The sequence below is a fragment of the Furipterus horrens genome, unplaced genomic scaffold (assembly GCF_987537825.1).
Source record: "Furipterus horrens unplaced genomic scaffold, mFurHor1.1.pri manual_scaffold_9, whole genome shotgun sequence".
Taxonomy (NCBI): Eukaryota; Metazoa; Chordata; class Mammalia; order Chiroptera; family Furipteridae; genus Furipterus; species Furipterus horrens.
This window is the reverse complement of record NW_028327179.1, coordinates 49,660,779-49,676,101: the sequence shown is the minus strand read 5'-3', so window position 1 is coordinate 49,676,101 and position 15,323 is coordinate 49,660,779. Positions and strand designations below refer to the sequence as shown.

Here is a 15,323-nt window from a genome sequence, read left to right as displayed (position 1 = left end):
CAGCCTATGGACAACTCTAAAGAATCTTCATACATAATAAAATGTGTATCAAATAGAACCTGTTAACAAACTGGAGAAGCCATACAAAGAATTAAATTGAAATGCCTTAGGTTTCAACTGTCCTTAAATAGAAATTTTACATGAAAAATAACTACATGTAAGCCAAACTGAGCATTCCTATCCTGGGCACATGTAGTTTCCAAAGGCACAATTTGGCCCATGAAGGCTGTGAATGGTTTTGTCAATCCTTTGATTTGTTTTCTGTAGCTTCTTCCCGGATGGGCAAGCAGACCACATAAACAAGGGATTTCTGAAAGGGCCACTAATATTGTGTTTGCTGTATAATGCCAGTTATGAGCAATCTGACAGCTAAAAGCAAACAAAAAAGACTCTACTTTCTCATACCTTAAAAGCCAGTTGAAAATCTATGGGTTTTTTAAATACATTTCAGATTCTTATTGGAGGAAATATTTCTGGTAATACAATCTTGGAGGATGATTTCACAACTCTGGATAGTAGGAAATGGCTACTTCACCCTGGAGGCACTAAGATGCCTGTGTGTGGCTCTACTGGTGATGCCCTGGTCTTCATCGAAAAGGCCAGCACCCGTTATGTAGTCACCACAGACATTGCGGTGAATGAGGATTCATTTCTGCAGATAGATTTTGCTGCATCCTGCTCAGTCACAGACTCTTGTTACGGTAAGTATTCCATATCCAGGTAGGGACAGATGTGTAAATGGCAATCTCTGATAAGTCTGTAAATAAAACACAAGTGCACTTTAAGACAAACCACAACTGCAGTCTTCAAAAATATATGTAAATTGAGTTTTAGGAGTTTATTTTTTAATCTTTTTTTTTTCAATTACAGTTGACAAACAATATTATATTACTTTCAGGTGTATATCCCAGTGATTAGACATTATATAACTTACTAAGTGATCAACTCGATAAATCTTGTATCCATCTGACACCATACATAATTATTAGAATATTATTGTCTATATTCCCTCTGCTGTACTTTACATCCCCATGACTATCCTGAAACAACCAATTTGTACTTCTTAATCTCTTCACCCTTTTCACCCATGTTGAGAAATCAGATGACAGTCTTATGGGAGCTCACTTGTAGGTTACTAACTGCTTTTCTTTTCCTGCTTTTAAGTTCATTTTTCATCTTTAACCTTTGGTGTTTTAATTATGGTATGTCTCGGTGGAACCTTCTTTGTGTTCATCTTGTTGGGACTCTCTGCACTTCCTGGACTTTTTATGTCTATCTCCTTTACTAAGTTAGGGAAGTTTTCTGTCAATATTTTTTCAAATAGGTTTTCAATTTCTTTCTCTCTCCTCTCCTTACAGCACCGCCATGATGCAAATATTAGTACACCTGAAGTTGTCTCAGAGACTTCTTACACTATCTTCATTTTTTAGGATTCTTTTTTCTTTTTGCTGTTCTGATAGGGTGTTTTTACTTCTTTATATCCCAACTCACTGATTTGATTTTCAGCTTCTTGTTGTTGATTCCCTGTAAATTATTCTTAATTTCAGTTAGTGTAGTCTTCATTTCTGATTGGTTCTTTTTTGGCTTGCATGTCCTTTTTTTATGCTTACCATTTGTTAATTGAAGTTCTCAGTAAGTTCATTGAGCATCCTTGTAACCAGTGTTTGAACTCTTCATCTAGTAGATTGTCTGTCTCCATCTTGTTTAATACTTTTTCTGGAGCTTTCTTCCTTTATTTAATTTTGGTCATGTTTCTTTGTCTCCTCACTTTGGCAACCTCCCTGTGTTTGTTTCTGTGTAATAGACAGAGCTGCTTTGACTCCATGTATTGGTAGTATGGCCTAATGTAGTAGGTGTTATGTAGGGTCCAGTGGTACAGCCTCCTCAATCACCCAGGCTGGAAACTCCAGGTGCGCCCCCACCCTTTATCCCCCATGTGGGCTGTGTACACCCTCCTGTTGTAGTTGAGCCTTGATCACTGTTGGCACATCAATGGGAGGGATTTACCCCCAGGCTGATCAGCTGCAAGGACTAGCTGCAACCACCGAACACCAACCTCTGATCACCATGGAGGATCAGCTCTGCAGGGGCCCACCCCACAGAGAAGGACTTAACTTTGGTTGGGCTCTGGTGCCCACTGAGTCTTCCCTTGAATGTGTCACTTTTGGAGATGCTTGGATGTGGCCTGAAGCTGTTCACTACTTGTGCTGGCTCTGGAGCCTCCTCGGAGGTAGAGTCAGCCTTGCCTTTGTTCTGCCTGCAGCCACTCAGAATGAGCTACGAAGTGATCTTCAGATGGCTGCTAGTTGTTCTGGGCTTGAAGGGGCCCAGATGAGGCCAAGCTTTGATCTCAGGCTGACTGCCACAAATGCCAGGCCTGGAGCCACTTAGCAAGAAGGACAGGGCACGCTGAAGCCAGATGCTGCTTGTTCGAGAGATTTTTAGGAAAATCTGAGGCATTAGCCAAGATAGGCCATTTGTCTGGATAAGCCACTGGAAACAGCTTGGGTGGGGCCACAAGTTTGGTGGGGTGAGGTCTCAGGGAATCACACAGGGTGGGGCAAACAGTGTGAGCCAGGTTGATGGAGTCTCAGATATGGTACCCATCTGCTGACTCTGTGGATAAAGGGCTCAGCAAAAGAACAATAGCTTATGCCAGCACTTTTTTCTGGCAGAAAGATGTGTTAATGCCAGACAATTCAGTTCCTCCCCATATGTCTCTGGTTCCATTCAACCTGCTGCCCTAGTGTTGGAGCTCAGAGGAAGTTTGAGTAAGTTCATGCCAAGGCTCCTTAAGAGGAACTGCTTGGGACTCCAGAAGCCCTTATTCTCACTCAACCACAATCCTTCTCCTCCCCTCCAATTCACAGCCAGAGGTTACGGGGATTTCTCTTCCTGAAACTGGAACCCTGGGCTGGGGGGACTGGTCTGGGGCTGGGATACCTTGCTCCTGATGGGTACCTCTGCTGCTTAGATATCTCTTCTGATTTTTCTCCACCACACGTGTCTCCACTCCCACCTACCAGTCTCAATGTGGCTTCTTTAATTTGTAGTTTTAGGATTTCCATTCAGCTAGATTTCAAGCAGTTCTGAATGGTGGTTGTTCTGCAGTTTAGTTGGAATTTTGATGTCTAGAACTTTATTTTTTAAAGCATTAGAATGTGAGCTTATTTTTAAGCATATGTACATAAAAACTTCTTTTATATATAAATAATAACCTCAAATTTATCACTTCTTAGTAATCCAGAATTTTTTAGTATCAGATTTATGGAATAAAGGAATCTAAGCACCTAGAGAATGCCAGCATAAGCAGTAGGATTTTCTCATAAATCTGTATATACATGGGTTTTCATTTATGGGGCTTTAGATTAGTCCACTTATTTTTACTTTACATCTCCCCAGGAATCATAAAATTTGGTTCTTGTTGAGCCTTTTACTCTTTGCCACCCTCATTTATGGTGACAAGTTTGCATATTGGCCTCTAAATTGTGATGCACTCACTCACACTCACCCATACTTTATACACACACTCATGGACCTATCTTAGGAGAAATAAAAACATTATTACATACGTGAACCCTTTATGAGAATTTGCAGACATATCAGAATTCTGGGGCCTCCTGTCTTTCACCATCTCATGTCACTCTACTTCCAAGAGATTCAAAGTGGAATGTTCACAAAGGCCTTGTTCTGTTTTAGATTCTTAGGAACACCAAAATCTGAGGAATTTGGTTGCTCCCACAGTCATGCAAAATCCATATTTTCATTAGTTTTAACTTAATGCACATATCATAGGGGGAATCCCAGAAGTACTCTTCCTACCTCAGATTCAAACAGTCAGCCAACAGTAAACTAGACAGAAGGAGTGGAACTTAGAAAAATACAAGGTACACACCCTGTCTCCAATAGGTACAGTCTAGTTGAAGGTATATTTTTAAAAGGTTAAAGTCCAATAAATGACTAAATCAAATGCTCCATGGAGGGGTACTGATGTAAAATGTGGTGACAGTTCAAAGGAGAAAGAACTGACCAATGGATGGTCAATCCAAGGGGTTTGTTAAGATTTCATAAAGGAGCTAAGTCCCAAGTGGCACTGATTGTTGAAGTAGATTTGAAGGGTGAATGGAGAGGAGAGAACATCCCATGCTGTCTGGCAGCATAAGCAAAGAAGGAGAGGTAGGAGCACTCCTGTTCTATGGGGGAAACAGTGAGAAGATCTTCCTGAACAGGTAATATTTGCATCTAATGGAGGAGAGCAGAGTGCTGAATTTGAAAATAGAAAAGAACATTAGGGTCCAAGATATCTACTCCCTCATTAGCATGGAAGGTTAATGAGAACTCATGGAGTAAGTTATGACATGGTCAGCCCACATCAACACCAGGACTAAAACTCTGCCATATAAGCTCAGCCATGTGTACTTTCTAATATAGCTTAGTGCAGTCTTTTTTTTGGTAAATTTATTTACTGTTTTTATATTACAGTTGTCCCACTTTTTCCCCATTGCTCCCCTCTCACCCCATCCACCCCTTCCCTCACAAAAATCCCCATGCTCTTGTCCATGCCCATGGGTCATTAATACTAGTTCCTTGACTAGACCCTTCCCTTTCTTTTCCCCTTCTCCCCCTCCCCCCTCCACCCTGGTCACTGTCAGTCTGTTCCTTGATTACATGCCTCTGGTTCAATTTTGCTATTTTGTTTGTGTTGTTCATTAGTTTCCGGTATTAGGTGATATCATATGGTATTTTTCTTTTGTTGCCTGGCTTATTTTGCTAAGCATAATTCTCTCTGGTTCCATCTATGTTGTCGCAAATGGTAGGAGTTCCTTCTTTCTTTCTGCTGCATAGTATTCCATTGCATAAATGTACCACAGTTTTTTGATCTACTCATTTACTGATGGATACTTAGGCTGTTTCCAGCACTTAGCTATTGTAAATAATGGTGCTATGAACATAGGGGTGCATAGGTTCTTTTGAACTGGTGTTTCAGGATTCTTTGGATATAATCCTACCAATGGGATTTCTGGATAAAAAGGCAGCTCCTTTTTTTGTTTTTTGAGAAAATTCCGTACTGTTTTCCATAGTGGCTGCACCCATCTGTATTCCCACCAACAGTGTACCAGGGACCCCTTTTCTCCGCATCCTCACCAGCACTTGTTGTTTGTTGATTTGTTAATGATGGCCATTCTGACTAGTGTAAGGTGGTATCTCATTGTGGTTTTTATTTGCATCTCTCTGATGGCTAGTGATGTTGAGCATTCTTTTATATGCCTATGGACCCTCTGTATGTCCTCTTTGGAGAAGTGTTTGCTCAGGTCCTTTGACCGTATTTTAATTGGATTGTCTGTCTTCTTGGTGTTGAGTCATATAAGTTCTTTATGTATTTTGGAGATCAAACCCTTTTCCAAGGTATCATTGGCAAATGTGTTTTCCATATGGTTGGTTTCCTTTTTATCTTGCTGATGTTTTCTTTTGCTGAGCAGAAACTCTTTAGTTTGATGTAATCCCATTTGTGTATTCTTTCCTTTACTTTCTTTGCCTTAGGAGATGTATTGGTGAAGATATTGCTTCATGAGATATCTGAAATTTCCCTGCCTATGTCTTCCTCTCTGATTTTTATGGTACCACTACTTACATTTAAGTCTTTTATCCATCTTGAATTTATTTTGGTGTATGGTGTAAGTTGGTAGTCTATAGTTTCATTTTTTTTGCATGTCCCTGTCCAGTTCTCCCAGCATCATTTGTTGAAGAGGCTCTTTTCGCTTCATTTTATGTGCCTTCCCTGTTTGTCAAGTATTAGTTAACCATATCAGAGAAGGAAAACTCTGACTCCAAAAAACCTCCGCTGCCTTGCGGCATACCTCTTCAGGGGAAAGGCTAAGGGAGTAAACCCCGACAGAAAATCCGGAGCCGGAGTCCCTAAGGCGGTTTGACGTTGTAGTCAACACCGGCAACTCCTGCGGCGCACCTGAACCCAAGCTGTATTGACTCCGTCTTTCCCTTGGATCCTTCAGCTGCGAAGAGAGGGGGGGTCTGCTGCATGGGCAACAGCAGACCCTCCATATTACCCTGCCCAGGCTCTGTAGCTTCAGCGTCATCGCAAGATGTCGATTCAACACGGGAGGAGACAGATACTACCATGTCACTCCCGAGTCGGACTGCACAGCCATTCTCGGCGGTGCAGATAGACTCTTAAGAAGCTACACCATCGTCTCTCGAGACGGACGGCTGCCGACGACGACGACGAGTTAACCATATAGACCTGAGTTTATTTCTGGGCTCTTATCTGTTCCATTGATCTATATGTCTGTTATTAAACCAGCACCAGACTGTTTTGATTACAGTGGCCTTGTAGTATAGTGTGATATCAGGTATTGTGATTCCTCCTGTTGTGTTCTTTTCCTCAAGATTGCTGCAGCTATTCAGGGTCTTTTTTGGTTCCATATAAATTCTTGAAGTATTTTTTCTAGGTCTGTGAAATATGTCATTGCTATTTTAATAGGGATTGACGTGAATCTGTAAATTGCTTTGGTTAGTATGAACATTTTAATGATGTTGATTCTTCCCATCCATGAATATGGTATATGCTTCCATTTATCTGTATCTTCCTTAATTTCTTTCTTCAGTGTTATGTAGTTTTCCAATTACAGGTCTTTTACCTCTTTGGTTAAGTTTATTCCTAAGTTCTTTATTTTGCTTGTTGCTATAGTAAATGGGTTTTGTTTTTGTTTTTGTTTTTTGGGGTTTTTTTATGTGTGTGTGTAATTTTCATCTCTGATATTTCATTGTTGGTGTACAGAAATGCCTTTGATTTTCGAATATTGACTTTGTACCCTGCTATTTTGCCAAATTCACTTATTAGGTTGAATAGTTTTTTAGTGGAGTCTATAGGGTTTTCTATATACACTATCATGTCATCTGCAAATAATGACAGTTTTACTTCCTCTTTTCTAATTTGGATGCCTTTTATTTCTTTTTCTTGTCTGATTACTGTGGCTAGAACTTCCAAAACTATGTTGAATAAGAGTGCAGAGAGTGGACATCCTTGTCCTGTTCCTGATCTTAGGGGGAATGCTTTCAGTTTCATCCATTGAGTATGATGTTGGCTTCAAGTTTCTTGTATATGGTCTTTATTGTGTTGAGGAATGCTCCATCTATTTCCACTTTGCTGAGTGTTTTCATCATAAATGAGTGCTGAATTTTATCAAATGCTTTTTATGCATCTATTGATGTGATTATGTGATTTTTGACTTTCATTTTCTTTATGTGGTGTATTACATTTATTGATTTCTGAATATTACACCATCCTTGCATCCCTGGGATGAATTGCACTTGATTGTGGTATGTGGTCTTTTTAATGTGTTGCTAGATTCGGTTTGCCAATATTTTGTTGAGGATTTTAGCATCTGTGTTCATCAGAGATATTGGCCTATAGTTTTCTTTCTTTATTGTGTCTTCACCTGGTTTTGGAATTAGGATAATACTGGCCTTATGGAATAAGTTTGAGAGTCTTCCCTCTTTTTGGATTTTTTGGAGAAGGATAGGAGTTAGTTCTTCCCTCAATGTTTTGTAACATTTGCTGTGAAGCGATCTAGTCCAGGGCTTTTGTGTGCGGGGTGTTTTTTGATTACTGCTTCAATTTCACTAGTTGTTATCTGTCTATTCAGGCTTTCTGCTTCTTCTTGATTCAGTTTTGGAAGATTATATGTTTCCAGAAACTTGTCTGTTTCATGCAGGTTGTCGAATTCTTTGTCATATAATTGTATGTAGTAGTGTAGTTTTTTGAGAGATGTCGAACTGAATGATAAAATGGAAGAGCAAAGTGGGTGAGCACAGTTGGCAACACAGTGCCCTTAAAAAGCATTCGGGAAAATTTGTGCTTGACAAGATCATGAATTAGAGGGCACAAGTCCTGAAGAGTGCCATGGTATATGTTAGGGATATTAATCCAGGGGTTGGTGAAGGTGGGTAAGAAAGAATCACAATGAAGAAGCCTCAGTGGTAATCTCTGTGGGAGGAAGTGAAGACCTGCACTGTAGGGTATGAAGAGAAATGGAATGGATAAAATTGACACAAGACAATACAGGCAATAATGAAAGAAGCAGCATACCTCAAAACATGGTGACAGGTTGAACAGGGTAAAGGAAAGAGAAGAATAAATTTTTGGAAATAATTTCTAAGTTTTAAACCTATAAAACTAATGCAAAAGTATTGATATTGATAGAATCTGGTAGTTAAAAAGATGTTTATGAGGAGAAATGCATGTTTCTTTAGTTTGGGTAAAAGTAGTTTGGAATGGAGATATTCTTTAGGGAGGAGGACTTTCAATATGGAAAGTGGGAACTTTGTCTATACTGTGCTTGACAATATGTCAGTACTCAGCAGCATGCCAAGCTGAATGAACATTTTTTGAATGAGTAAAATCAATTTTGAGACATAAAATTGGTCACATGGGTAATAGTTGAAGCCCTAAGAGTATACATGTAGAATAGAAGACCCAAATTGGAATCTGGAAGAATGCCCATAGCGGGGTTAGTTAACACAGGAGTCAGAGGGAAAGTAAGACAGTTGATTCAGAATAATGTCTCCCCAAAGAAAAGGAAGTTTAAAAAATCAGGAAATGATCAATATTATTCAATGCCATAGGGAAGACAAATACAGTGAAGACTGAGATAAGCTATTGTTTAATGTAGTGAGTGATCCCATGCTGGCTGTACCTGAGAATCACCTGGGGAGGATTAAAGCTCCTGACTCCTTGGCTGTGCCCCAGAAGAATGAAATCACAATCTTTGAGGGTAGCATCCTGACATCAGTAGTTTCTAAAGGTACCCAGCTGATTTCAGTCTATGGCCAAGACTGAGAATCACAGCTTTAGAGAAAGTAATTTCAGTAGTGAGGTGGGGTTAAAGCAATTTATAAAGCATCAAGAAGGGAATAGAGAGAGAAAAATATGAAATAGGGAGTATAAGTTGACTGTTTCAGAAGAAGAGAAAGGAAATTAAATATCTTTCCAAAGCCCCACAGCCAACTGCATGTTTTGGCCCAAACTGCTTGGCTCTCAGCTACCTCCTGTGCCTCTCTGATTCCCCATGTATCACAGCAGAACAAGATATACTTATGTAATATGTATTTGATAACTATTATATTAAATCATAAATATATGAAAATTATAACTGTTGTTTTAACTGAATATGAAGCAATAGCTTTATTAATGGCTGTTCTGAAAGTTGCTCAGTATAAGGAATGATTCAGTAAAATTTATTTATGTTTTATGTCATTTGATTATATCCCCTTAAAAGAAATTATTTTAATATGGAAAATTAAAGATAATGACTAGTAATGTACAGAGGGAAAAATTAAACCAGGGAACATCTCAAACTAGGAAACACTGTATGGGGGGAAAAACCAAATTAACATTTGATTGAAATAACAACATAAGTAATTATGGCTCCTGAGTCTATAAACATGTATTTCTAATCAGAATAACATTTCGTATTACAGCTATTGAATTAGAATACTCAGTAGATCTTGGATTATCATGGCATCCATTGATAAGGGATTGTCTACCTACCAATGTCGAATGCAGTCGCTATCACCTGCAGCGGGTCCTGGTGTCAGACACTTTCAACAAGTGGACCAGAATCACTCTTCCTCTCCCTCCTTACATCAGGTACGGATGCTTCTGCATGTAGCAAACCCAAATGTAATAAAATATGGCATGTCAGATTTCAGCACAGCAAGTTTAAATGAGATACATGAGATTTTTTTACCTATTGATGGTATTGCCATGCATGAATTAGTAAGGTGATCTTAATAAGTAAAATAGAAACCAGTTTTTGTGGTGATATGTTCTGTCTTTTTCCCAAATCCAGGTGTTTACTGACTTTTAATTCTAATATTTTTTAATGAATGGCATATGCCAAGAAAGACCATTTTTTTCTTTTATCATCACCTGAGGACACTTTTTTAAATTGCTTTTAAGAGAGAGGGGAAGAGGGGGTGGAGAGAAGCATCAACATGAGGAAAAAACAGCAATTAGTGCCACAAATGGGGTACAAGCCACAGCCAGGAATCGAACCTGCAACCTGGATATGTGCCCTGACCAGGAATGAAACGAACACACAACATTTCAGTCTACAATTCGATACTCCAACTGAGCCACACTAGCCACGGCAAGAACAAGTGTCAAATTTAAAACAGGCACATTGGATACAAAATAGATTTAAAGGGAATCTATTTTGTGTCAGTCAGACTACTGTAAATAAAGCAGTGTTGACTTCCGGCCAAGATGGAGGCTTAGACGGACACGCTAGGTCTCCCTCTACATCTATAGAGGAATACAACTACTTCAAAACAAAGGATAACTAGAAATTCCAGAAAATAAAACTACACGGAAGTCCAACATATGAAGTTATAAACCAGCGGTGCCATTTGGGCAGGTAAGAGTTAAAGTGGGCAGTGCTGTTTGCGGTGGCACCCGGAGCGGCGGGCGGCGAGGAGTCCCGGCGGGCCCCTGGCGGTGCGCGACCCCGGCGAGGAGTCCCAGCTGCGGCCAAACCCCTGGCGGTGCGCGACCCCGGCGAGGAATCCCCGCGGCCAAGCCCCTGTCGGTGTGAGACCCCGGCGAGGAGTCCCAGCTGCGACCAAGCCCCTGCCGGTGCGCGACTCCGGCGCTGGAGAGAGCGGCCGCCGCATCGCCTTGAACAGTGAGGCCCAGGGGGGCGGGAGGACGGATCCCGGTCTCCTAGCTGAATAACTGTGTGAATCCATCTTGGACCCCCGCCCCCAAAGAAAGCGCCACAGCGCTGCGAAATAGGTTGCGGACAAGCAGGCGCCGGTCGCTAATTTGTGACGCGTACACAGGCACTGCCCCCGACAGCCAGCCCAAGAAAACAAAAAGCATCTGTCAAAATGAGGCAGACAACTTTAGAAATACCGGTAACACAACTCACCAGGCAGCAGATAGAGAACCTGACAGATGAACAGATAAGAAACCTGTCAGAGGCTCAGTTCTGGGCCATTGTTATCAGGTGGCTTACAGAATTCACAAAAGAGCAGGAAAAAGATATGAAAGAAGCGAAAAACTTTCATAACGAAAGGAACAAAACAATATATGAGACAGAAGGAAAGGAAATAAAATCCAGAGTTCATTTCAACAAACTGGAATATGGAGAAGAAACAAGCAGTCAACCAATGCAGCGAGAGGTAATGGGAAGCAACAACGAAAGGATCAGAAACCTCTGGGACAGCTATAAAAGGCCCAACATAAGAATCATTGGTTTGCCAGAGAATGAGGAAGATGAACTAGAACTTGAAAAATTGAGTGAAAATATAATAAAGGAGAACTTCCCAGACTTGGGAAAGGGAATAGACCTGCAGGTCCAGGAAGCAAGGAGAGTTCCCAAGAAACTGGACCCAGGGAGAACCACTCCAAGACACATTATAATCAAAATGTCAAAAATTAAAGATAAAGAGAGAATCTTAAAAGCAGCAAGAGAGAAGAAAAGAATTATGTACAAAGGGGTCCCAATTAGACTGTCAGCTGACTTCTCAAGGGAAACCCTACAGGCAAGAAGAAACTGGCAAGAAATATTCAAAGTAATGAAAATCCAAAACCTACAACCACGAATACTCTATCCAGCGAAATTGTCATTCAGAATAGAAGGACAGAGAAAGTGTTTCCAGGACAAAATAAAACTGAAAGAGTTCATTAGATCCAAACCACTGTTATATGAGATGTTAAAGGGACTGGTTTAAAAAAAAAACAGAAGCTAGGGAGATGAAACAAAGGCAAACTAAATAGGCAACGAGAGGGGAAGAGGAACTGTGGGTACGGAAAGCATATTGGGGGGAGGTCAACAGGGAGGGGGAATGGGGAAAGGGAGGGAGATGATATAGGAATTGGGGATCAAGGTAGGAGGGAATGGAATAGACGGAGAGAGGTTGGGAGGAACTGTATGCACAACTAATGGACATAATCTAAAAGGGGGGGACAACTGGAGGGAGGGGGGCCACCGGGTGGAGGGGAGCAGAGGGAAGGGAAATTGGCACAAATGTAATAATTTAATCAATAAAACACATTAAATCTGAAAAAAAAAAAAAAAAAAAAAAAAAAAAATAAAGCAGTGTTGTCATATAGATGAGATATTTGCCATCATAAGTGTATATTAAAATTAGTGTCTGCTTTTGAAATTTTACTCAAACAGTATCATGAAAATTGTCAGCTAGATCATTTTTCATGTGAAAAACAATTGTAAATGCTTTATTCATTGTGTCTATAAGAAATGATGGTGGCTTCACTTGAGAGGGACAGTAAAAAGATAAGTGGAACAAAAAAATATGATGGTGGCTTAACAAAATTACCTGGTAAATGCAGGTAAGAAGTTAAGTCTAAATTATCTGTGTACTTGCAACTGTTTGAGTAGAGCAGAGAATTCACCTTGCCTAGCGGGATAGTGTTACATGACTCTCTGTTCATCACCTGAGTAGGTGCTAAGCATAGAGAAGCTGTAAAATCTTTCTAAGAATTCCTGTTCTCTCCAGGAAAATGGTAATCAGTTGCTCCCCTCAAAAAAGAAGCAAGACAACCAATGCAGTATGTTGAATTGAAGTTACAGTGTGGGCTCATTATTGTTCTCTTACCTTCCCACAAATGAAGAGTGAATAAATCTTCCTAGAAAATGACCATAAAATTCAACCATTCATCTAGGACATAACTGTTCTAAGGATTATCAGAAATGGAATGGTTTTAGCTACTAACGGCCCAGGGCTACTATGCAATTGCTGGCTCAGAGATACAAGACTATATTAACTGTCAGCATAGTTGCCAAATTTAAATGAGATACATGTGATTTTGTTGCTCATTAAAGGTATTGCCATGCATGAATTATTAAGATGATCTCAATAAATAAAATAGAAAAATAAACCTCCATTAAGGCAGCAGTCTTTTAAATCTTTATGCATTCTGTGAATTATTACCCAGCTAGTTGGTAGCATTTTGGAAATATACAACATTCTAAGATTTACTCCAGCTAATCATATCCCCTTATGTCTTTTACTCAAGAAAAATAATTATTCCTCATCTTTTAATCTATCTTTTAATTGTCTCTTACACATACCCACAAGAATTTTGACCCTTTCAAATGATATTTAAAAAATATGATGAACATTTATTTTCTCTTGCTATTGTATTGAAAATGTGCAGTTCCTTTATTATACTACCTTCAAAGCTCACATTGTACAATGTTTTAAAATCAACACTGCCCTTTGGATAAAGCAACTAGATCCTTTAGATAATTCAGAAAGAAACGTGTACGGATGGAGCTCAAGCCAGACCCACTTCTTTTTTTTGTTTGTTCGTTTTTGTTTCTGTATATATATATTTTTTTTTTCTTTTTTTTTTCTTTTTTAAGAGAGAGAGGAAGGGAGGGAGAAAAAGAGGGAGAAGAACATCAATGTTTGGTTGCTTCTCGTGCACCCCCAACTGGGGACATGGCCTGCAACCCAGACATGTACCCTGATTGGGAATCAAACCTTTGGTTTGCAGGCCAGCGTTCAGTCCACTGAGCCACACCAGCCAGGGCAGACCCACTTCTTATTATGCTCTTCCACATGCTATAGATTAGAACAATGCACCAGCCTCAGAGTACTTTTCTCTAATGCAAATTAAAATATCCATACTATATCTGCCTTATATTCACTCACTTTTTAAATATGGTGTTTCCTTGTTTTGAGTTGAACTGACTGCCTCAACATCTGTGAAGTGTTGAGATATCAGTGTTTATGTTACCCACAAGGACAAAATTGAGAATTTTAGTTTGTAGCTCTTCCCTATAAACAAACATGTTCTGATAACTTAAAGCTATGTGCTAAATAGAACGTGACAATGTGCTAACTGTGGACCTCTCCACTCACTCACTTGCAACCAACCACAAGCTAGGATCCCAGTATTACTGATACAATGGTGATAAGTCAACTGAGCCTGGTTGTCTACAGATTAACCTCAAACCATTAGCCAAACCAAGATGGCCAGCAGTCATCAGTAGTGATTATTCAACCATTTAGTCATTCATTAAACAAATATTTTTGAAATGTTTAATTATGTGCAAGTTCCATGTGAGGGTCCAAACTTATTCCTGCCTCAAGGAGCTTTTAGTCCAGTGGGAGAGGGAAATCCCCATTAATTACAGAAGTAAATATAAAATTCATCTGTGATGAGAGATGGAGGACAGTCACATGATGCTAACACATTATATATCATAGGGAGATTTATAGTAGTCAAGAAAGTCAAGGAATACTTTCACAGAAAGTATAATTGAGATAAGATATGAAGGATGCACAGGAGTTAAGAAGGTGAAAAGTAAGGGGAGGAGTGTTGTACACAAGGATAACAACCTATAGCAGGAGGAAGCAGGAAGAATGGATCACACAGAAAAACAGAGACTAGAGTGAAGCATGAGATAGTGAGGCCATGAAGATCACTGTCGGTTGTACTAAAGATTTGGAGATTTGTTATATGAACAATGAAAAGCCTGCTAAAGTATTTGGGAATAGGGAGACATGATCAGATTTGCATTCAGAAAGGCTTATTCTAATTGGAGAACAAGTTAGGGAAGATAAAGAGTAGATGTAAGAAGACTCTTAAGCCCTGGCTGCTGTGGCTCAGTGGATTGAGCATTGGCCTGCGAGCCAAGTGTCACTGGTTCAATTCCCAGTCAGGGCACATTACTAGGTTGCATGTCAGGTCCCCAGTTGGGGGCACAAGTGAGAGGCAACCACACAGTGGAAAAAAAAAAAAAAGAAGACTCTTAAATAGACAGTAAGTGCTAGTAGCTTGGACTAAGGTGCAGCAGACATGAACACAGTGGAAAAATTCAAGAAAAATGGAAGCAATAAAATTGACTGAGCTTAATGATGAAATGGACGTTGGAGGGTGAGGAAAGGGGCATTGTCGAGAATGACTCCCTGGTTTCTGAACTGTGAAGCTGAATGCCTGCTAGTGCTTTTCAACAGGGAAGGGAACAATGAGACTAAGCACAAGATACATCACACTCTGCTCCAAACAGTTATATTAAAACCTAAATAAATTTGGATAGAGGGAATCATAGCATTTATTTCTCCTCCTATACACCAGTTAAGTTCGCTCTTCCTGAAAGGAAAAAAAATGAATGGAAAGCATTGTGCTTTAGTGGCAGGCTACAACTTTTCAGCACAGCTTTTACACATATCATTTCATGTCCCTAAGCTTCAGTTTCCCTATCTGAAAGATGGAGATACTTTTACCATAAGAAAATTGAATAAATGTGCATGGAAGTGTTTGGGACACT

At 39.8% G+C, this 15,323-nt stretch overlaps 1 protein-coding gene across 3 annotated transcripts in view; it reads left to right on the top strand.

Annotated features, from left to right (window-relative positions):
* RELN (reelin) overlaps positions 1-15,323 on the top strand; it is a 650,203-nt gene that overhangs the window by 583,052 nt on the left and 51,828 nt on the right. For all 3 annotated transcript variants that reach the window (XM_090287313.1, XM_090287314.1, XM_090287312.1), the window contains exons 45-46: positions 452-701; positions 9,499-9,667. In XM_090287313.1, coding sequence (XP_090143439.1) covers positions 452-701; positions 9,499-9,667 — 419 coding nt within the window. The remainder of the gene's footprint in view (positions 1-451; positions 702-9,498; positions 9,668-15,323) is intronic.